General features: G+C 35.6%; 1 protein-coding gene across 1 annotated transcript in view; it reads left to right on the top strand.

The window, feature by feature from the left end:
• Positions 1 to 25,140, top strand: part of LOC124402998 (piezo-type mechanosensitive ion channel component 2) — a 75,762-nt gene that overhangs the window by 14,579 nt on the left and 36,043 nt on the right. Inside the window, 11 exon segments of the mRNA XM_046876516.1 lie at positions 1,822 to 1,947; positions 8,860 to 8,902; positions 14,093 to 14,255; positions 16,809 to 17,088; positions 17,230 to 17,443; positions 19,230 to 19,398; positions 20,565 to 20,666; positions 21,804 to 21,839; positions 23,190 to 23,319; positions 24,172 to 24,338; positions 24,640 to 24,870. Coding sequence (XP_046732472.1) covers positions 1,822 to 1,947; positions 8,860 to 8,902; positions 14,093 to 14,255; positions 16,809 to 17,088; positions 17,230 to 17,443; positions 19,230 to 19,398; positions 20,565 to 20,666; positions 21,804 to 21,839; positions 23,190 to 23,319; positions 24,172 to 24,338; positions 24,640 to 24,870 — 1,661 coding nt within the window.

Genomic DNA, 25,140 nt, shown 5'->3' with positions numbered 1-25,140 from the left:
ACAATTGTGTGCCTCCAACTTTGTGGTAACACTTTGAACAAGAACCACATATGGCAGGAAAAGTCAGGTGTCCCATTGCTAGAATCTAATTGGTCTGAAAGAGTGCATTATATTTGTATATAAATATAACAGCATGACCCAGACAGCAATACCAACTGTAACATAAAGCTCTGGTTTTAATATGTCATTGTTCGTATAGTAGCAGCTCATACGTACACAGGGACTTGTATGGCAGACACTTTAATGTAAGACAAATAATAAATAGTTTAAAACACCTGTATTAGGAAGAAGAACCTATAATTATAGATCTGGTTATGTTTAATTAAGAGACATGTTTTAAACATTTATAGAAGAAGTCTTAATTAACATGTCATGTGTGTGTTTCCAGGTTTTCCAGGTCAGGAAAGTCCAGTTTTTCTGTATAATGACAAGCTTGTTTTTTTTTAAGACAGAGGCAGAGAACGATAGAGACAGAGCGAGAGAGACAGTTAGTGTTTAATCCATTACATTTATAAACAACCAAAATGTGAAGCATATTATTTATTAATAAATTGAACATTGTAATCATTGGCATAATCACTGTGGAATAAGCAGTATACAAACTCTAAACCATGCTGTAATATTAAAATATTGCACTTTTGGGTGTGTTGAGCTCAGTAAATCTAACTGTAATTGTTTAACTCTAATAACACTTTTTTTCAAAGTAAATCTACATATAATAAGGGTGCAACGTACACAAAATTCACGGTTCAGTACGTATCCTAACATAATGATATAGTGGACATAAAGCAGTACAAAAGGTCTCATTTTCACCATTAAAAAATCATGGCCATGTTCTATTTCCCAAATCACTTGCACTTTTACTTTATTTGAACGTCATCTGGAGCACTATGATGTGGTTAAGAGTTTTAGTAGAGAACTGCTGCAGGCATCTGAGTCTCCCTCTTTTCCACCAGCTTCATATTTATAAGCGCTCTCCATCCTCTCTGACTGCCAGAGGCGAACTGGAAGGGAAAAGAGTGAATTGTTTAGTGCTCTTGGTTTTATTAGTGAGGACGAGCATAGAGAAAGCTTGAAAATCGAGAGGCTCCAAGGCTGCGCTCCACAATAGCAAACGACTACGTCGAGTATTTCCTATGTAAATCTCTGTACATTGGATCGATAAGCTCTAAACATATATTTTACCATCTCACTGATTGGTGCTGGCAGTGTGAGGCTTTATGCCATAGTAGGTTACATGTAGAAAATGTCCTTATTGGAAATATATTGTGTTTGTTTTGGTTTTTGTATTTTTAACTCTAAAACATTTAAAGCTCATTTGTAAATTTGTGAGTTGTATTAAAAGGAATATTAGATTAAGGAGCACAAGTATATGCTCTACAACAAACACCAGGAACGCTTATACAGTGGAAAATGGTGGATGCATCTATACACAACGGATGTACATAGTAACAATCATTAGACTTCAGAATAGCTGTAGGTGTACTATAAAATCCCATACACTTGGCAGCTGTATCTGTTATAAACAAAAAACAAACATCCGTATTTTTATTCGAACCACATTAGGTTGCATTCCATTATGATTTATAACCGTAATTTCCTCAAATTGACCTGATCCTAGTCTCTTTATAGTTCCTTCCCAGCCACAACGTGGACACTGTGTATATATATATATATATATATATATATATATATATATATATATATATATATATATATATAACATTACAACTGTAATGTTATTGATGCAATTCATTAGATTCAGTGTTATTCAGTGTTTATTTCACTTCATCCTTGTTGCTATGACTGTTTCTCCTACAGGCCACACGGGGCGCTTGCTAAAGTCGCTGTGTTTCACCAGTATGACCTTCCTCTTGTTCCACATCATCTACCAGATCACCGTCAACAGTCTGCTAGCCCGAAACAACATCGATCCCAGCTTCAACTGTGAGTCCCACGTATTTATCAGCATGACCCTAAATTACATAGGGCACCTCAAAGGATTTATAGAGAGACCCATTTATTTCTATTAAGAGTAGACTAGTAGTTTACAAACCCAGAGTTAACATTATCTACTGTTATAGCTTTTGTAGTGTAAGAAATTTAGGTTTTCCGTTTTATGAAGCAGTTACTAAAAAAATTTAACTATGATATAATTGAAAGCAGTTTGCCTTCATACCATTACAAAATCTTTAATGTGTGATGTTGCAGGTCATTGACTTTGTCCATTATTTAAAATGAGAAACACAAAAAGAACAATTGTATTTATACTATAGCAGCACTAAATAATTTATAATGATTGTATCAACAATGGATTTTAATTTAATAAAATAAACGAATAATTTAAATAAAAACTGTAGTTATAACGTTATCTAATGTAACGCACTAATTTTCAAGAGAGAGAATAAAATCGAGGTACAGTACAGACCAAAAGTTTGGACACACCTTCTCATTCGAAGAGTTTTCTTTATTTTCAGGACTATAAAAATTGTAGATTCACACTGAAGGCATCAAAACTATGAATTAACACATGTGGAATTATATATGGAATTATATACATAACAAAAAAGTGTGAAACAACTGAAAAATGTCATATTCTAGGTTCTTTAAAGTAGCCACCTTTTGCTTTGATTACTGCTTTGCACACTTTTGGCATTCTCTTGATGGGCTTCAAGAGGTAGTCACCTGAAATGGTCTTCCAACAGTCTTGAAGGAGTTCCCCGAGAGATGCTTGGCACTTGTTGGCCCTTTTGCCTTCACTCTGCGGTCCAGCTCACCCCTAAACCATCTCGATTGGGTTCAGGTCCGGTGACTGTGGAGGCCAGGTCATCTGGCGCAGCACCCCATCACTCTCCTTCTTGGTCAAATAGCCCTTGATGCCTTCAGTGTGACTCTACAATTTTCATAGTCATGAAAATAAAGAAAACTCTTTGAATGAGAAGGTGTGTCCAAACTTTTGGTCTGTACTGTATAAAATAATTAAATATGAGAGAATAAAATAGAGCGACTGTTTATAGCGTTTATAGCATAATCGATTAAAGGAATTTGTTTCGTGGATGTTCGGCAACATAAAATTGTAACCTTAAACCGGATAAAAATAGGGTTTATTGTTTTTTTTTTTGTTTTTTTATTGTTTAGCATTATGCTAATTTTCTTGTCGTAAGAAAAATAAAAACAGTGTGTTATATTCATACACTTTGATGTGGTTAGATGAAAATATGAAAATAATTCACCTTGGGGTGGTGCGATGCGACACACCTAAGTGCTTAGGCAATATTTACAATGTGTACAAGTTATTAGTGGACAACGTGTTTTAATGTTTTTTAATTGGTTTAAATGTGGTGGAATATCTGTTAGAGGTTAGCTATCATTTGCATTACAGTAATGTAGTAATGCTGTGATAAACAGTCATTCCCCATCAACTTTTCCATGTCTCATTGTCTCTCTCTCTCTCTCTCTCTCTCTCTCTCTCTCTCTCTCTCTCTCTCTCTTTGCTATCTCTCTTACTTTTATCTCTGTCTCTCAAAAAAAAAACAAGGCCCTTGATGCAAAAGCTCCTCTGTCATTAAAAACCTTTCTTTTCTGGATTTACTTAGCAAAGCACTCTAGCTGTTTCGAAGCACTGACACTTTCCACGAATGTAAAACAAACGTCTCCTTACAAAAACTCTCAGCAAATCAACAATTTGCACAAAATATGATGAATAAAAAGGTCAGGTGTATGGAAGGGATTTCATTTGTTGCAGCTTTCACTCACATGGAATTTAAAAACATTTTTAATATTGTTTTTTAAAATGAAGCGCATTGTATGCATTGTTTTAATGCCTTTTTAAAGTAGCATTCAGCAGTTTCTAATTGCTTGCTTTTTAAAGATTATGACAGGAAGCACATTAGGCTGTCACATCTGTTTAATGTAGGTGATGCCTCAGGGAAGTTCAGCAGAATAAATACAGTACCTGAATGATAGGCAAGGTATTGAATGGATTCAGATCTGAGCGTGAAAACATACGCACACATGGCACATGGAAGCAGGTTGTCATTGTGTTTTGCTGTTGTCAAGCAAACAAAAGTCCTTTTCTTTGTAAATCATGAAACAGGTATAAAGTGTTTCACAGAAAAAGGAGTTTCATTAGCTGGCCAAGCCGTATTGAAACTGACTCATACTTAATACTGAATTTCGACTTATTCACTAATGTTTATGATATACTGCCAGGGCATTGTTTAAAATCTTAAAACATTTGCTCACAATGCTTTAATATAACTAAAGTTAATATATAGTCCTTAGCAAATAAATCTACTTTTAAAATAAATAATAATAAGTTAAGGATGAAACAAAATTCTGTCACTCAGGGTGCAATAATCCGCCGTAACATTAAAACCACTGACAGGTGTAGGGAACAACACTGAGTACCTTGTTACAATGGCATCTAAGGGTGGGATTTACTATGAAGCAAGTGAACAGTCAATTCGTAAAAGCGTAAAAACCGAAGTGTCTTTCACAACAGCCAAATTGTGATGGTTGACGACTGGGTCTGAGCTCCAGCATCTCCAACAGCATGTCTTGTGAGGTGGTCTGATCCCACAGACTGGTTTGAGTGCCAATGCTGACCCCTGCGCATCACCAAAAACTCCTACAATGGTCATAAACAAACTGTGCCATGGAGCAATGGAAGAAGGTGGTCTGATAAATCATTTTGTTGTACAACATGTGGCATTTTTTGTAGGGCCTATGTAGTCCATGCATGGATGGATCACAGCTGTTTTGGCGTCTCAGGGTAGATCATTAGGCAGGTTTTAGGTTGTTATGGCTGATCGGTGTGTGGGTGTAGCTGATAATCGACTCTTAAAAGCTTATAAAACACTATTAAACTCTAGTTTTTCCACACTGAAGTACTCCTGAGCCTGGAGAAATTATAATAATATTATATAATATAATCTAATGTAATAATTTCTCAATTTTTATGTAATGTAATGCATGTGGCTCCTTGATGAGTGTTCAGCTGATAAATATTATCAGCATCTTTATTTTATTGTGGGTTTGTGACTGATGCTACGTGAACATCTCTCCACCATCCGTGTGTATGTGTGTGTGTGTGTGTGTGTGTGTGTGTTGCTATAATAACATGACACCCTTTGCTCTACATTTCTCTTCTCACAGTGCCAACTAAACCATTAAGGCATTAACCAGAAAATATTAGCAAAACCATGAACAAGAAGATTTAGATAATTTTCCAGACTATACAGTGTCAGTATAACACACACACACTCAGTTTGCAATACGAGCACATATGATATTATCAGCAATAACTAAAAGTAGAATCTTAGAAATATTTACATAAATGTTGGAGATTCTTAATCTTTGGTATGTCCCCTTTTAGCTTTAATAACACTGTGCCTGATGATCCATGTTTGATCAAATCCATTGGCCTGTCATCTAAACTTGTGCTTGAACTGGCTAGAATGGGCAGAGTCATGGAAATTCTGACCTTTTGTACCTTTTAACATGGTCAATATCAGAGATATATATGCACGTAAAATTAATAATTTGATATATAAATAATGTCTCTCTCAGCCAGTGGTGGCTTCTGATAAGTCTCAGGCTTGAGTGCATTGTGCTGAGCGCTTTCATTTTTGTGCTGACCACTTCTTCTGACCAAGTTACTGCAAGTCTAAAACGACACGTGCTATAAAGTGTCTGAGAGAGAAAGAACATTTGGGATATGACAGAGTCATAAAATGCCATATCTAATAGTTTTTGGAAGGTGACCGAAGGAACCATTTTATCATAACTTCATAAAAACCTTCATGCAGAAATCTCAGCCTTGTAAATTGTTATATTGCTATAGAATGCTGTTAGTATTAGGCATGCACCAGAATGAGATTCCTGTGCTCTGAGGTACATTTTAACACCATTGACATGTTAATAGCACTTGGCCTAGGATTGTATGCAGTATAGGGAAGACGGGTGTAATGCAATGTATCTGTTTAGTGTTAAAAAAAAAATCTGTGTCTATAGTGGGATTTGAACAGGAAGCAATGGTGGTCTGGGGATTTATTTTTTGTTATTATGAATAATTGTGAACTATGGAAAAAAATCCTTGTGGCTCCTATTTAAAAAAAAAATATTCACAAAATAAAACAATTCACAAAACAAAATAAGAGCAAACTCCTGAATTTCCGATTGCTTTTCTAAACCTCAAAGCACGGATGTCTTTCCTACACCAGGGAACTATTGATTATAGCTGACACCAGTGGCCACCTAATAATAGTTCAGTCGATTTATTTTAGGGTTTGTTACGTTGCTGAAAGATCTGGAAAATATGCTGGACACGCTTTTAAAATCTAGAACAATGGTGCTTATTCACATGGGGTCCTTTCAGTGGCATTACATTGCACATGCCTTAAATAGAAGGATATCCCTTGTATGCATATATGCAGTTAAATACTTCCAAAATATTGAAAAAATTTTTTTATTATATATGTAGAACCCATTCATATACTGTAGTATGGTGATTGATAATACACTATATGGACTAAAGCTGGAATGAAATGAAACGCAATGAAATGAAATAGACACTCAAGATCTTCCACTCTCATGGAGGTGACATTGTGCACAGGGGCGGAAAAAAAATTAAATGCTATCAAATCCAAAAACATCCTAATAAACTGTGTGCCTATAGGTTTGAGGTAACAGTTTGGGAAAGAACCACATATGACTGGATTTGTCACATGTCCCAGTATAATTGTTCATATAGTGTATTATAAATGTAAGAATATTTGTTCACAGGTCTCTAAAAGCACACCTGATTTTATACTTTCTAAAAATGTAAATGAATCTAAGTAGACACTAAACTACTGTACTACTCATTGAGTCTCTGAAAAGAAAATTGAGTTGAAACAAGAAAGGTTTGGGAAAACTGTAGTGTTGGACGAGATTTAATTACTGTTGTACTGTATGCTGCAGAAAAGGTGATATGCTCAATATTCATCCAGCTGTTTGGAGTGGATGCTGTTTAGTGTTTGGATCATTCGGATGCCAACAATGTTTTGTTAATGGCATTTATAATGTTATTTCGACAATAGGCGTTTTCTACTTAGGGACACTCTTCATTCCTAATTTTATAGCTACTGTACATTTATAGGCTCACAAAACATAGACGGATGTATGTTCGAGAAATATCAAAAAGATAAACCACATCTTGCACTTTTTTTACTTGTGTCAACTATGTATAACTAGTTAAAGTCAGGAAGGAAATGCCAGTCTGCTGAGAACATTTACCAGTTTCTCTCTCTTATGTAACAAGCCAAAAACATCAATGCTGTGATCTCATATTTGACATTCCTAAGCAGTTTACATTTACATTTACGGCATTCAGTAGACGCCTTTATCTAGAGTGACGTGCAAAAACACTTTAAAGTCTCTATTAATGAATGAATCAACACTGGTTCACTAGGTTGCAAACTTAGGATACCATCAGCCTAAACCTCAGTTGGGAGGAATTATAGCACATTTTTGTATACGTAAATACTTAAAAACGATCTAAATACGTGTTTTACGTGTCTCAAAAAGAGGTAGATCTTGAATTGAGGGTGCGTGGTGCAGTGCGAGGAGATAATTTACAATATGCCCAATCCTTGTCTGTCTGTTTTCATTGATAAATAGAATGCAGAAAAGCTTTTTGATCGGTTAGTTATATAAATTAGTTATATCCAGGTATTAATCTTTCATTTATACCATATCTGTCTGTCTATATGTATATGAAATTCCGGAGAAAGAACGGGAGCTTTGAGGAAGGATTTGGACTGTAGTTAATGTCAACAATCTGCTACATTGACTCAGAACTACAGTTTGCTTCTGATCACCATCACTGTACCCCGCAATATCGTATATCTACAATAAATTGACATTCGGTTTTCCCCCGGATGAGGATGGGGTCCCTCTTGAGTCTGGTTCCTCTCAAGGTTTTTTCCTTATGCCATGTCGGGGAGTTTTTCCTTGCCACAGTCGCCACTGGCTCACTCATCAGCGACAAACTTACACTTATAAATAACATATTCATTTTTTATCACCACATTATCTGTGTAAAGCTGCTTTGAGACAATGCTCATTGTTAAAAGCGCTATACAAATAAAAATGAATTGAATTGAATAGAATATCAATAGCTAGAATACAGACGTGCTTTTGGATCAGTTAGTTATATCCATTAAATTCAATACACTCCAGTTCAGTTTAATTTGTATAGCAATTTTTACAATGACCATCAAAGCAGCTTTAAAGAAATGCATAGATTTAGGTACTATATATAGTACCATAGATTCAGATTAGGAATTCTTGGATGCATTACAGCAGTTACCTACACCTGCCTAAATATAGTTGACTCTAAAGTTTGAGCGTAACACATCAGGGATTATAGAGCGCCATTGGGAATTCTGTGACTTTAAATAACGCTGACAGCAGGTAACTGACGCAAGGAGGTTCAGACCACAGTGATGTATTAGAGACTGGAATAGTAACAGTGTCTGTAATATGCAATCTGATACATAATTAAGCAGCGAAATTACTACCAAACTGTCAGCCATATTGATTTGTCATTATTGTGAACCCTTCAGTTACAAGTAAAGTGTTACGCAGGTTCTCTCAGTCATCAGGGAAATATTGGAGATAATGATAAGGATCATCATTGAGTTCGAGTACTTTCCGTGTGTACCTGGGTATCATTTCCTGTTTATTTGCTCCCTTGTTAAACGCATTGAAAATAAATGTTGCAGGAACTAGAATTTACCAGTTTTAGTAAATAAAGAAAATGCAGTGGAAAAATTTTGTATTTTGAAGTGTATTGTATTTTTTTTTCACCATCAGGTTCAGTTTGGGAGAAATCTATACGACAGATTGGATTCGAGAGGTAAGATGCGTCATTTTATTTTTGCACTATGGATTTCAATGCTGATATGATAAATTCTGCTATGATATGATATGCTTTTCCTCCCATATAACCAGACAATTGTAAGAAAACACCTTATGTTTGCTTAACCTTTGAGCATTTATGAGATACTAAACATCTCTCATGCACAGTAACACTTTTTCTGCTTCTTTAGAGTGGTTATGATTTTATTTTTGGTCAATCTAAGATTCTTGCTAACACGATCTCTCAAGAGCAGCTGGATAAATATTTGTAGGATTTGAATGGATTTACCATTTTAACCACCTGATGAATTTATTACATTTTGTAATTACATACATTATACATTTATATACATTTTGTAATTTTTTTGTTGTTTTTTTCCCAAAACTTCACTTTGTTTTTTATATATATTTTATGCTTGGATATTTTAAATAATTAACAAGAATAACTTGATATTTGGCAGAAGCACAGAAAGCTCTATTTGTTTTCTGAGGAAATCTATCAACACAAATAGAATAATTATGCTTGGCCATTCAGAGTGCATACACCAAGTGAGTACATGTGAAGGTTTTGTGCAAGCCAGGAACAATAAGCACATTAAGTTCCATTTATTTTAGTGTAAATACATTTGTGTTGTGTTTTTAAGTGAGCTACAGTTATTTTTTTCTTCTTTTAAAACATTTCTCATTAATATTATAAATGGCAGATGCATTTCAATGAAACGAAATTGAATTAATTGAGTCTATGACAGATTAAAAACTACACACCTGTCCGAATCTTTTAATTAAGTTGTAAAACAGGAGATTGCCAAGACTGGGCTGCAGTTGACTAATAGTAAAAATGATAGATTTCAGTCTAAATAATTGGCGAAGCTGATTGATCAGAAAAGCACTATCACGATCAGGGAAGAGAGTAGTAGAACACCTACGGCATATTTCTTTCCAAACGTATAAAAAAGCTCGCATGTAGATAATAATACCAAAGAATATCACCATTTCTGTAGATTGAAGCCAAATATTAGTTCAAGCAGTATAACAGTTTTGCTGCTGTTACAGTGGCTTTCTATCAGCCAATTTGCTCTCAGTGTTTGTGTTAAAGTTCTTTATTTTATTGTTATTATTATTTTATTTTAAGCTTGATAAGATTGTCTTGTCAGACTTGTTAGCGCTTCTAAAGGCAAGTGCATACAAATTTGACACTACATTGCACTATTAATCCGTGGTGGACAGTAAGGAAGTAAATGTAATTTGTTACTGTACTTAAGTAGACTTTTCATGTATCTGTACTTTACTAAGTATTTCCACTCGGGGAAACTTTTACTTTAATTTTTACTACATTTTGAATTTAAAATATCTGACTTTTTACTCAACTACATTTTGTGAAATCAGTCATTCTTTTTTATTTATAAGCGGATTCAAACTTAACTGATCAAGCAGGCAGCAATTCACCAATTAGTGTCGAGTGCATGCTCTGTTTTGAACTTGTTTTGATTGCTGCTTAGCGGTATTATTTTAGCACGGACATACAGTTCAGCGTCAGTTCAACAGCAAGCAGAACATTCTGAGAGGAATAAATGATGGAAGAAACTCCTGACTCGAACTCTCCACAACACCCGTGGCCTCATTTACACGATTTTATTTTTAAGTAGTTGAAAAGGTTTTGGGCTCATGATCATTTTACTAGTTAACAATCAGTGTTTTAATTATTAATATCATTCTACTAATAGATTGTTTTGCTGAGAGTAATATTAAAATCCTTTCACATAAACTGAGTTAATTAAGCAAAGAGTCTTATGATAAAAATGATAATAGGAACATTATAGCAATAATAAATCATATTTTTTTGGATACTTAAATACATTTTAAGGCAAATACTTTTGTACTTTTACTTAGGTGAAAGTTTAAAGGGAGGACTTTTACTTTTACTGGAGTAATATTTTACCTACTGTATCTATACTTTAACTCAAGATCATGGTTAGTGTACTCCATCCAACAATCATATTAATTCCAGTTTCAAATGACTTACCTCACTAGGAAATTTTATATTGAGAGTCATGAATTTTTGAAGACTTTTCCAAAGTTATTTCAAAGTTAATCAATTAGACTCAGGTCATTATCGTAATATTTAGTCCTACTTGAGAGGAAAGTTGCAGTGGGATTTTTTTTTTATGATTGTGAGTTTGCTGTATATACACCAAAAGAGTTCACAATATTATACGTCTGCATCAGTTTCCACTGCAAAAAATGCTGCATAACCCCAAACTTGGGAATCCATTGCCATCATTTATAGCTAGAAATATTCTTCATTGAATTTAGTGTCTTGCGGTGTGACAAGTAAACAGGTTTTATAGTAACGCTGTAAAAATGAGTAATGCTTGTATGAAATCTGGTTTCACTCCCACTGTCTTTGGAACAGATAACACCCACAGTGCATTCTGTTGCTACTAATAATTGTAAGTGGGGGAAAATGATTGACTCACCCTTGGTTGTTTGAAGTCTAGGAGCGAGAAAGACCGTTGTGATATTTTTAAATTATTGAGTTGCTTGCCTTGTAAGCACCATCCTGCCGTTAGCAGGAAACAAACAGAGACAAACAGCATTACAGCGCACTTATGAGCGTGTCAGGCAGTCTGCCCATCTCTCCATACAGATCCACCTGAGCACGGATCCCACTTACACCTGACCTGCTTTTGAAAGCCCACATTTTTCAGAGCCAAAGCTGACATGCAGGGGCACTCATATATAATACCATGATACAATTAGCTCTGGTTTCTCATAAGTGCGTCCCGCGTGTCTGTGGATTTACTTTGCCAAGAGTGGAGCCACTGAAAGTGGCAGGAAGCTGAACTGTAAACTGTTTATGCCCCTAATTGACCTGGTACTCCGTGAAGGCATTTAGTCGTGACCGTGGTGTCTCTCTCCTCTTAAACCTGGCACGGAGGCATGCGAGAGGGAGGAAACAGAGCCGCCAAATTGACTTAGAGCCGGCACGCCAGGGAGAGATGAGTCTAAAGTGGCCGCTTTGGACCAGAAAAGATAGAAACCCTCATTGTGTAGTCTTTTTTTATCTAGAGGTGTTGGAGCATCCAGTTTAATGACTCTTTCAATCCTCCCCCTGCACCCTCCCAAACTTCACAGAGAAAAGATGACTGTGTTTAATAGCACAGAAAGGCCATTTTTCCCTTTTTTTATCTTTTAAAGGGTAAACCTAAACTGTTGGAAACATTGGTAAAATTAGACTGGAATCCATTTAGCTGGTGTAGATTAGCACTTACTGCAACTCTTAACTTCTGTGAAGTGAATACAGTCTGGAAAAGTAGCTTTTGGGGCTTCACACTTTCCTGAGTACAGGAATAATTGCATGGTTTTTGTGTGTAACCGTCACAAAAACAAAAGAGTTGTTTATTCTTGAACACAATTAAATCGGATTCTGGCACTTAAATACATAAATATACTTAGATATGTTGCAGGGGCAGGGATTTCACAAATTTGTACACATCAGCCAGTAAACCGAAATAATGAGGTTGGATATTATTCAATTTATTCATTTATCTCAGACATCGCAGCTGCAAAATACATTAGTCAAGTCAAGTTTATTTCTATAGCTCTTTTTACAACAGACATTGTCTCAAAGCAGCTTTACAGAATTAAACAGTTAAGGTGAACGATGTGTATTTATCCCTGATGAGCAGCCATGGCGACTGTGGCAAGGAAAAACTCCCTTAGATGTTATGAGGAAGAAACCTTGAGAGGAACCAGACTCAAAAGGGGAACCATCCTCATTTGGGTGACATCAAGAGTGTGATTATATTACTAGTGCCCTGGCTATCCTTATTTACCTATTCTGCCAGCTTGAAATGTTAAATTCCTGTTCTAACCCCAAATGTTAGACCTTAAAAAGGTTTTTATAGGACTATGAAAGACTATGAACTGCCTTTAATAAATCCTTCTTAAATACAACAGCTCTTTTTAAAGAGAGAGAAAAAGCCTTATTTGCTCGGAGGCTGTTTTAGAAAAGCCGACATGCTTCTAATCAGAAATATTTATATCCTTTTAATATGGAGAAATGCTGATTTTATAGACCTGGGTGGAGGGGCATATAAAATCCAAGTATTGTGGCACAACACACATGTGCAAGAAGCTGTAGCTGGAAAATGCTGCCGGGGATAAAAACAAAACAAACTTCATTCCAATAAACTTCCCATTTTTCCATCATCACAGATGTTTAATTTTTTGTTGTTCACAGGACCTCCATGGCTACACACAGTATTTAGGTTGTTACTGGTGAATAAACACCGATTAGAAGTTTATATGTCGGGTATCATTCGAGTGAAATTCTAGCATTTTTCAGAAATTTTGGTTTAATTCAGATTGTTTATTTTTATTTTTTTAAGATTTTGAATCACTAGTGTAAATTCGTGACATTGTTATGTTATATACTTTTGCTCTATATGGATAAGAGGGGTTTAACACAAAGCCAGTGTCTTTATGTGATTAATGTTACAAATATTCATCTGGATTTGTATTTAAATGAATTCTGTAGGGCCACTGAGCTAAATAAGAAGTTCCTTAATTTATGATTTATTTAACTTATGATTTATCAGTCAAATTCTAAATTTGTTTTAATGAATTCCGTCTATTTTATTTTCCAAAGCATTAACAAATTAAGTTGTGTTTTCGTAATTTAAATCTTCGCCTATATTTAAATCCTCAGAATCTTGACCAGGCACTTAAAAGGATGAATGAGTGAATGAATGGACAGTGTAAATGTTTATTTGTTTATTTATCTATTTATTTATTTATTTATTTTTGACCTACAAGCACTGTATCTTACTGCTGCCTCAAGAAAAGCCTCAAAGAAAAAAACTACTGCCTGTTTATTGGTTGAAATGTCCCATGACATCAAAAAAGAGGCTGAGTTAAAGATACACATCATTCTTTACTTTCTGTACAGTACTGTATTAACATTTTACTTCATTTTATAATGAATAATTATATTTTTATTTATACATTTTATTTGTATTTGTATCTTTTGAATGCATCATCTAATGAATTCCCAGTAACGAATTGATATTGTTTGTGCTTGAACTTTACTTATGAGCGTTGGGATGATCTTAATGAATTCAGTGATCTAATCAGAGTTTCTAAATATGGAACTTATTGACTGACTTTTATTCTCAATTCCGATTAGTGTTATAGGGGCAGATGTAGGAAATGGCATCCGGGTGTTTCTACCAGACATCGGTATGTTCATGGCAGGCCTGGGCACCTTGCTTCTGTGTCGGAGTCTGGAAAAGAAGAGACCAGTGGAGGAAATGGCGCAATACAACCAGGACTTTGATGCAGAAGAACAGGTGATATTGACATGCACTTAAGGACACTTATATATATTGGAAAATTCCTGGGACACCTGATTTCTCAGGTTGTATGTGGTTCTTCCCCAAACTGATCACAATGTTGGAGGTTTTTATGGATGCAGTAGTACAGAATTTTTTCTAATATTTTTGGTTGTCATTTTCAGGGGCAGTGACATAAAACAAGAGAAGAACAGGCGATTGTTCATAATGATTTTAAGCCTTGAGATCTGATTGGCTGATTGACATAAACATAGTAAAGCAGTCAGAGTAAACGCAGCAAGATCTAAAACCAAAACGCTGGAAGATATTCTTTTATCTAATTATGTTAATTTCACCATTTTGGGCAAAGTTTCACAGTGGCACAAACTGCAGGGGAAAATTGAATGATTGATGTTTATTATTAGTGTGTCTCTCTACGTTTGATACTAAGGATCAATGTCAATTATAAAAGTAGTGCAAAACAATTCAGTAAGGTCTTTGTACACACCAGCATATGGCATGTTATATGAATAATTATGCATGTTTCATTTATATTCTGCAACCCCAATTCCAAAAAAAGTTGGAACACTGTGTAAAATGAAAATAATAAAAGAATGCAATGAGTTGCAAATCTTAAAAACCCATATTTTATCACAATAGAACAAAGAAAACATAGAAAATGTTTAAACTGAGAAAATGTAAGATTTTAAGGAAAATATAAGGTAATATTGAAATGTATGGTAGCAACATAAAAAAGTTGGGGAAGGCCTATGTTTACCTCGATGTAGCATCCGCTCTTCATTTAACAACAGACTGTAAAAGTCTGGTAACTGAGGAAACCAGCTATTGGAGTTTTGGGAATGTTGTCCTATTCTTGCCTGATATAGAATTCTAACAGCTCAACAGTCCTGAGTCTTCTTTGGAGTATTTTTAATTTCAAGATATCTCAATTTTAAGCAGCAGATATTTTCAGTTGATAAAAGCCAAGCCAGTACAAAGCCATGCTGTTGTCATAGCGGTTTAGCATTGTACTGTATGTACTGTATACATAGTGCCTTTCCAGCTGCCCATTCCACAGGCACTAATGCACCCTCATACCATCAGAAATGCAGGCTTTTGAACTAAGCGCTGATAACAAGCCGGAAGATCCCTCTCCTCTTTAGTCTGAACGACGCCGCACACTTATTTTTGACAAAAGAATTAAATAAAATGAAATGAAATTTTGATTTTTCACTGCAGAACAGTTTTCCACTTGGACACAGACCATTTTACATGAGTTTTAGCTCATGTAGATGCTTTATGTCAGTTGTACTGTATATATGACAGAGCATTTGTGTAAACCTACATGTTTATTAATACGTTAACTAACTAGCGTACTTGACAAAAACGCTATTCATGCATGAATTTATAAGGTTCACGTTGTAATTAGGGTTAGTTCTTCATTAGTATGATTTTGATAATGTACTTATCATCAGTTCTTATTATTTCAGGTATTGCATGGTTATTTAATTGCTGGTTTTTTGTAATGTGTTTGAGAAAACTGGTCAATTTTACAGAAAATCTAAAAGAAAATATATTTGATATGCGTACATTTTGGCAGTTGTTTGAGTCTTTCTATCTTTCAACTCATGTTACTGAGCTGATGAGTTAAAAGTCTGTGAAATTATGTAGAATGCTAAAATCTTGCTGATAAAAAAGATGTACAACGCTAAGGTTAATCCAGGAAAGCATCCAGGAAAGTAGCTCTATAATGTTTATTCGGTAAGTGTTAGCACATGGTCCTCACCGGGCTGAGACAGTGTGCAGTGCTGTTATTAACAGGGTGCCGGTTCCTGTGCTCCAGGCCACACATGTGGAGCAGTAAAAAGCTTATTTGGTTTAGTGTGTGTGTGTTGTTGCTCAGAGATTCCAAGTTATCTTATATACAGCAGCTTTGTTTTTTGTGGTGTGGGGGGAAAGTATATTTTTTGTATATATTTTGTACATATATTTTTTTTTTATTCTTTTAAAAATATGACTACAGTACCCCCTCTGGCATATTATAGGACTTTTGTGATTCTTTTTTCCAAATAAAAATGCAATCTTTGAAAAAAGGGACTTATTGATAAAATTTGTATTTGTATTGGTCTTCTGAAAGAAAAGAATTTGCAATAAATGTATTGTTCAGAAACAGAATCAGGTTTAGTGGCGAAGTGTGTTGACACACACAAGGTATTTGGTTCCAGCTGTCAGTGACTTTCAAAGTACAGACATAAATAAAACTATACATTAAGCTTGGACTATACAATACAAAACAGACAAGACAATATAGACAGTATGAGTATTAAATAGGGATACAGATTATATTTGGGCACTTGGCTTTCTTACAATTGTAACAATACATATTATGTAAAATGTCTAAGGTGTAGGTGTGTGTGTGTGTGTGTGTATATATATATATATATATATATATATATATATATATATATATATATATATATATATATATATATAGGTTGAGTGCAAATCATAAGTTCTGACTTGGTTGTAAGGTGGTATGTTATTTGTTTATTTCTTTGCCATCTCGCACAGGAGGAGAGCGATGAGAAGAGAATCCCAGACGACGAAGAAGTTGAGGAGATGCTGTACGATGAGGACTTTGATGCCGAAGACGAAGCAGAGGATGAAGACGAGGGTATGCTGGAGGATGAGGAAGAAGAAGAGGAAGAGGAGGAGGAAGAGGAGAAGGAAAGTGCTAAGATGAAGGTTCTGCGCATAGTTGCTGAAGTGGCTTCGAAAATGAAAGACATCATCGGGAATATCATCACTACAGCAGGGAAGGTGGTGGTGACTACACTGCTGGGCCTGACAGGTGAGAAATGGAAGTTTCGTAATTCTATTGTTTGGAAAATAAATAATTATAACAAAGTGACAGGACTTTATCAAATGTATCTTATGGGTAACAGATAAGTAAGAGTCTAATTATATCTGCGTTTTGCGTGCATACTCACAGGAATGATGCTGCCCTCTCTGACCTCAGCTGTTTACTTCTTCATCTTCCTTGCGCTGTGCACATGGTGGTCTTTCTGCCAGACCTTCGACACACTCCTCTTCAGTTGCCTTTGCGTGCTAATGGCTATCTTCTGTGCTGGCCACCTCATTGTTCTCTACCTCTACCAATTTCAGTTCCTTCAGGAGAGCATCCCACCTAACGACAGCTACATCAGGTTAGACTTTCTCAATCTGTAGTGAGATAATGGCAAAAGTATTGGGTCTTATAAAAATAAATCAATGAATGAATTAATAAGCCTATCAAATGCATACATAACTGTTTAAGAAACATCAGACACCTTCTAATAATCTGCATCTTTTACCCTAGTCTGCATGCCAAGGGCAATTAAAGAGCTTTTTGCATCCAAAGAGCTCTGCCTAGGTTTCTTAAAGATTATTTTGAATGCTTGCTAGCAGTGTCTGTGCTATGGTCTGATATGATCTCTATATTTTTCTGTAATCAATACTGGCATAGTAAATAATGCATATCCAAGAGTGTCTCTGCCCTGCAGTGCACGGCTGTATCTTTATTGTGGCCGTTTTAAAACTAATAAACAGGCCTTGTCTGTCATCAGCATGTGTAAGACATTGGTCAGGACCCGTTCAACATCTGTGCACATCAGCAATTACAACTGACTTCTGAAGAATGGGCTTTAATATGTTCTACGAGTTTATCAATAAGAGTAGGCATTATTTTAGGTTATTTTTTTTTCATAGTTAATTTACAGTATAATATATACTATTTATATTATAATTATAATTATAATTACTTTTTCGGGGCCACATATATGGTGCATTTAATTCTTGGCAGTCTATAATTCTTTACTATAATGTCCTTTGGGTGTTTTCATGCAAGTGGTATGTTCTCAAATGCCCTGTTCTTTCCCATAATACATAATATATCCCACATCTCATAATTCTATAATTGAGGTAAGAATGGAATCCAGGTCTCTATACACACCCAGCACTTTACCAGTAGCTTTCTATTCTTGTCATGGGCTCCATGGTCACAAATCGATTTCAGGAGCTTTTATTCATTCGCCTTGAAACGCTAAGACCATTATTTCTAAGTATAGTTTCAGCGCCTTGGACGACGCTCACTTCGCTCTATTCATTTGGTTCTAGTCTCAGACCCTATAAAGGCACTTTCAGATCTACGGAGCAACTCTCTGCACTGTGTATATCTGCAGTGGATTTTATGACCATGAGGAATGTGTATACTCTACAATAAAGCTCAAATGGACCTATCAGTCTGTTTAATGCAATTGTTTTCCTTATATATACTGGTGTTTTTAGGCTAAACTAGCTGTTGTTTTGGCTCTTTTTCGAGCATACTGACTCATTGTAGCTGCACTAACACATTAAATAAGTCCTATGCATGGCCTAATTATGGCTGATGACAGAGTCTTGGCCTTGGTTTGCCCAAATGTTGAAAGAGCGTGTCGACAGACTCTGCTTCCCACATCCCGTTGCCCTCACAATAGAGTCATGTGGCCATTCCCAGGTGCAGAAAGAGGCCAAGCAGGAAGTGATATCATCACTCCAAAGGCAGTGACTGAGATATGCATGTCTTATCCCACTGAAGCGATTATATTTTGATTGATTTTTTGTTTTGGAAAAATGTATATTTTGTAGTGTTGAATGCGTAAATGAAGTGTCATAAATATGTATGTTGGTAGAGTATGGATTGGGCAAAATTGGGCCATAGCACAGAGTGTAACTGAATAGAAACTATTATGCATTAGAATGCATTCGTGTAGAATGAATGAGGATAAAAGCTTCAGAATGAATGCATTATTATAAGCCTGTGATTAGTTAATCTCAGTGCCATGCTGTTAAATAGGCAGTGGTATTTTTTTGTGGTAAGAATATAAATAATGCGGTGAATTTTCTGTCCTAAAAATGTGCATAACTTGGAAGTGATCTGTTTAATTACTTTTTTCTTTCTTATTCTCTTCACAGCTTGTTCGGGATCTCTCCTATAATCAAGACAAATTGCTCTTCTACGTGGAAGTTAATTGTCTATCCTGATCTCAACTGGCATCATTTTGTCAATCCTATCATGCTCCTGGTGCTATACTACACACTGGCCACACTGATTCGCCTTTGGCTGCAAGATCCAATGATCACGGTTAAGACTCATTTTTTTTTTTTGCCCTAAATATTTAGTAGTGTTTATATGAATGTAGGATTCTTTGGGTGAAATTGACTCATTATGGGCCATATCACATTGAAGCTATACCAATTATTATGAATCTTTATTCAGAAAAATTGACACAGCACAATTTTCTAAAGCATTAAAATACATATTTAATCTTTTTAGTATAAATTGCTGTTTCCTTACTAGCTAATAGGACAGCTTAAGAAAATTCAAAGATTCCAGAAACCAGCTTTACCTCCAATCGTTTTCAAATTGCTGACACTGGAGAGATTAATTTCTAAATGAGCATCTCTTCAGAGAAACACCATATTTATTATTAAACTGTACAGATGTGCTTGGCTTGCAGGGTGGATCTCCTATAATAACTACTAGGGTTAGTTTAAGGTGAGGGTTGGAACGTTCTGGAACTGGTGTCGTGTATTATCTTTTACATGCAGTTTATGAGACACAAGGTCATGGCTTTTATTCATCTTAATGACTGGGAGTAAAAAAATAGCAGTCTGTAGAGCACTCTATAAAATCTGAACGACTAGCGCTTTTTCAGCTAGCTATATAAGTTAATGACACTCGAGTCCCTCCTGGCCAGTCAATACACTGGAAAGCTGTGAGGTAATTAATAAGACTTTTATTTCTTTTTTACGATTGCATATACTGCGACACATGTAAAATCCCACAGCATGGTATCCCCATGATGCCTTCTCAGAAGCCAAGAGCAGATTAATACTCCATCCTGTCCCTCATCCAGCTGCAAGATTCCACAGCATACAGTTTTATAGAGTGGTCAATAGCATGTGTCCTTTAAAAACCTGCCTGTCTGAGAACGTATTGATCTGCGGGCTGAGTGTTTCCCTGTTTGCAGTTTTAAAAGCATGGCATGATCAGCTCTGATTACAAGTGTAAATCTGTGGGTGACACATAAGGAAGACATTCCAGAAACAGTCAATATTAATCAAATAAATGTCAGTATTACTATTGAATTTGTCTATAGGTCAACTTGCAAGAACATCTGTGTATTGCCTGTTTTTTTTTTTTTTTTTTCTGTTTAACATGTGTAACATAAAAGAGAGGTCAAAGGTAAAATGTACATCAGATTCAATTACCAAATAACATTTTTTATTGTTTGCCTTGTCTTTTAGGAGAATGAGGAAGAAGAGGTGAACGAAGACAACGAGCGTCCCACAGCGGAAAAAAGAAGGCAACTATGGTGGACTGCGCGGCAGAAGACTGAAGAAAAGAATGTAAGTAATACACACATTGTATAGGAAATCTAGTATAAAAATAACACCTGTGGTTATAAATAGATGTCATGGGTCAGAAAAAAAGCATCTTTGATCAGATGTAGACAGACTCAACAAGACTATAACAATAGCAAGCCACACAGGTAAAATAAAGGACATTCATGGACATCTGTAGTCAGTCTGTCCTTGCTGAGCACGGTTGGAATTGTAAACTATTTATCTGTGGTAATTATCAAATTTACAACTCATGATACAACTCAGTTTGAGTGTATCATGGGTAAATCCTTCAAACGTTCCACAGAGAATGACATGAAATAACGAGTAACACTACAACAGCTGTGCATGCTGTACCAAATTTTGTTTCATACTGAACTGAACATTAGACTAATTGGTGTCGAAATTGAAAAAAGAAACACGTCGTTTCTCTGTACATTTGTATTTAAACATTCTCAATCCCATTGTTTATTTGTTCCTTTTTTATTTTCTTTTTTTACAATACACACCATCACATTTAGACTAGAGAAGTTATGAATGATATAATTAATTTTTTTATAAAAGGCTCTGGTCCAATAAGCTTTTTTCAGCTAAATTATTTACATGAGCTAAATAATTCAGAGTTTGGTCAGTTTGGGCCTATTTTGAGGGACCACATCCGGACCACCTACAACAATGTTTTAATTTGATTGGCTACATTTTGACATTTGATCATCGCTCAAGCTGAAAGAAGAAATTCAACCACAATGGCTCATAAATTAATAAAGCAGCCAAAATGAACGTTAAGGCGTCAATAGAAGTTCGGATTAAACCATAAGGAGGCTTATGCTTTAATCCGCTGGTTGGAACCAGGAGTCTTTGGGCTTTGTCCAGCTGAACATGACCATGTTCCATGGTTGCAGCTCTCTTCGGAAACACTAAAAGCTTTTGCCCAGAAGTGTGTGAGTGATGGCATATAATCTCTCAATAGTGCTGCTCCTTATTGTTCCAGTTTAGCGGTGATGTTAGAGAACAATAATGTCATCGACCTTCTGCTGGTCAATATCTTCACCTCACTTTTTTCTTTTGCATCTCTCTCTCTCTCTCTCTCTCTCTCTCTCTCTCTCTCTCTCTCTCTCTTTCTCTCCCTCTCCCTCTCTCTAGCTTCTGTCCACTCAGGATGCTTACAGCACCACTGAGGTTAGAGAACATTTGTGGTTTTCTTAGAGTGTTATGTATATCCCTGTTCACAGCAGTAAATTTAAGACCTGAGATTGATTGGGTCCTTGTGTTTGTCCAAATACTGCATTTGCTTTGTACTGGCATGATTATTTTGGGGTTTTTGTTGAGACATTGTTAAGGTTAAAGCCTTGTTGCATTTACTTTTATCTAAGAGGCATGTATAATAAGTCAAACCATTTTTCCAATCTTGGTTGAGAGAAATGTATTCTTTAGGAGATAAATCACATTTTGGTATCTACAGAAGTAAAGTATTAACTTAGTGGCTGTTTTTGCCTTCAACTTTGTATCAATATTATCAGTTTAGTTTCCCTGCCAAATGCTTTTTATTCATGTAATGAATATGCATGTTGCTGTCCTGAGGAGGCAAATATATTCGGTTCTTTTTCTGTTGTAAGGTTCACACTCGCAAGCTTTTTCTTATAACCATCTCATTAGCAAGATTCTTTTTTAATGTAGACATTTTGGCATGTCAAACAGATGATCAGTTCGGAAGCAGGAAGACTGTATCTGCATGGAACCGAACCCATTACTGTAGGGTTTTTTTCCCTGTAAGTGTGAAGACACTATAAATGTTTGTAATATCCTGACATCAATGCCTGTGCTATAAAAAATCCCGAGTAAAATATACTAAATGATTCATTCATGTACAATACCATGAGCAGATTTAATCCACTGTAACAGAATGGGGTTCACAAGGTAGCTACAGTAGGTGCATCCATTTTCACAGTGTACTCAATCAAACTTACTAAGAATCACTTCAGAATTTCGACCGAAAAGCTAATTTATGTTTGATAATAATCAGTGAGCCAGCACTGACTCAGATGTTGCATGCCTTAAAAGCCATAATAGGGTCAAATGTTTTTGGATGGATTATTGTACATTTGCTTTTATTAATTTGGATATATGGACACCTGACTCTCATACCCATATATGGGCTTTAATTGCTGAATTCGCAAAAATCCCCACAACCACATTCCAAAACCAATGATGAGCCTTCCAAGGTATGAGTAGGTTATTATAGCTAAAAAGAAATGGCTAGACTTAGAAATGCATGTGCAGCAATGACATACGGGTGTGACTGCCCAGGTGTCCATATCCTTTAAATAATATAGTGTATTTATAACAATGATATCATGTTTTACTAAAGTGATAAGCAACAGAAAGATTTACAATTTAGGAGAGCATTTTAAAATGTTAGTATATAATTGGATAAATGAATACATCCGAGCTCTTTCCTTCTCTTAGTGGTACCACTGAATGTTTATGTGATAAAGATTCATTATTATTTCTACCAAATTTACATCGTAGGCAGTACTGATGAACTCCAATGGGACATCTTTTGGTTATGTCCCCACCCTAAATGCAGAGAATGGACCGGTCAGCTTGGACCTCTTCTCTATCCCTAAGTATAAGGTGGACGAATCTAATAATATTGAGGGTAAGATTACATTTCACAGCTGTCATAAAGAGACGTGAGTTTAAATTTAAACGCATCAGATTGATGCATAATGATTACTTACCTTACCTTATCCTGTTTGTCAAAATACATGTTTAATGACTTGAACTATCTTTATAGATCTAGTGATATATATATGTGTGTGTGTGTGTGTGTTTGTATATATATACAGTGGAACCCTGGTGTACGAGATGAATTTGTTTCTGAAACCCACTCGTGTTCCCATATGCTCGTACTCACATGTTAATTTTCCAATAAGAATGAATGTAAAAGCAATTAATCCGTTCCCAGACCTCAGGCGATCGCTTATTTCAGGCCTTAAAAAATGTTTTATGCGTAATTTATCACCCAAACATACTTGTAACAAAGTATAAACATAAAAAGTAACAAATTGAAAACATAAAAAAAAACTATTAGTTTTTTTTATTGTATTTCCTGTTGAACTATTTTGCCTTATTGCAGACAAAGATCCACGTTCATGCGTTTCTACAATTTTTTTCTTTATTTCAATGGTTATTCTTTTCACAAGCTTCTTTCCAGTGCAATCACTACACTTGTTGGGACCCATGATGCAAAATTTATAGTGAAATAAAACAAAAACACTATAAAAACAGACAACAAGCACAATACTTACACAGGAGAACGATGAGAACGCACTCAGAACAACGTCTATGAAGCGTCGGGTCAGAGGTGACGAGCGACGTGCAGAATGCGTGAATGGAAACAAAAGAAATGCCCGTCTTCCCGAAATATGCTTGTACTCCTACAAAGGTTTTTACTAGCAAAACCGCTCATACACTGATATATATATAAAAACTCTCTTCTTCTGTACAGATGAAAAGGATGGGGAAGTGTATAAGGTAGTGGAGATGCCACCAGAGGAAGAAGAGGAGTCAAAAGAGAGCGAAGAGAAAGAGCCTAGCGGAGCTCCAGCTGGCCTTGTCAAAGTTTTCCGTTTTATTATGAAGCAGAGCTATGTGTGCGCTCTCATTGCCATGATGGTGAGAGTTAATCTATCGAACCTTGTCGTTTTTTGTAACATGACATTTTTGCACAGTCAGGCACAGGATGACTTATTACCATAAAAATATTCTTTAACAATTAAATCTAACTGAGCGTTATTGCTAAAGAGCTGAGCGTGCTCTGAAAGGAAAATTTGTGCTGTATTTATTACTTTATTAAACAGCAATTGTTTCGTTGTGGAAACAGTCATTTTTTTAAATGATCAGATTAAAAATAGACCTGTGACTAATCCCATTATTAAATATAAATTTTTCTTATTATTATCTTCGTTTCTTACAGGCCTGGAGCATTACCTATGTAAGCTGGCTGACATTTGTCTTCCTCATGTGGTCTTGCACTCTGTGGATGGTGCGAGACAGAAGAAAGTATGCTATGCTAACTTCACCCTTTATGGTTGCATACGGGAACCTGGTAATTGTGCTACAGTACATCTGGAGCTTTGAGTCTCTGAATTCCGTCCCGGGCCTTTTCCTCAAACCTGACGTGCCCTTCAACCAGCTCTGGTCCAAGGTAACAAAAGAAATGCACAATCCATGCTAATTAAAGTGATTGAGCTGAGGACAAGCTGATTTTGTGTCTGGGCAATTTTTTTTTCGTTTGTTTTTTTAGTTGCTGGAATACAAGTAGGTTAAAAAAAAAATGTCCTATTTATTTTTGCAGATTTTATAATTTGGTGTGTTTAGTTGCTTAAGTGTTATTTGTTGATATAATTATACCACAAGGCTGCAAATCTGAATGTTAACTACAAACACACCACTTGAGTGTAGTGTAAATGTAGAT

Source organism: Silurus meridionalis, chromosome 20 (assembly GCF_014805685.1).
Source record: "Silurus meridionalis isolate SWU-2019-XX chromosome 20, ASM1480568v1, whole genome shotgun sequence".
NCBI lineage: Eukaryota > Metazoa > Chordata > Actinopteri > Siluriformes > Siluridae > Silurus > Silurus meridionalis.
The sequence above is the reverse complement of the archived record's forward strand: the minus strand, read 5'-3'. Positions and strand labels throughout refer to the sequence as shown.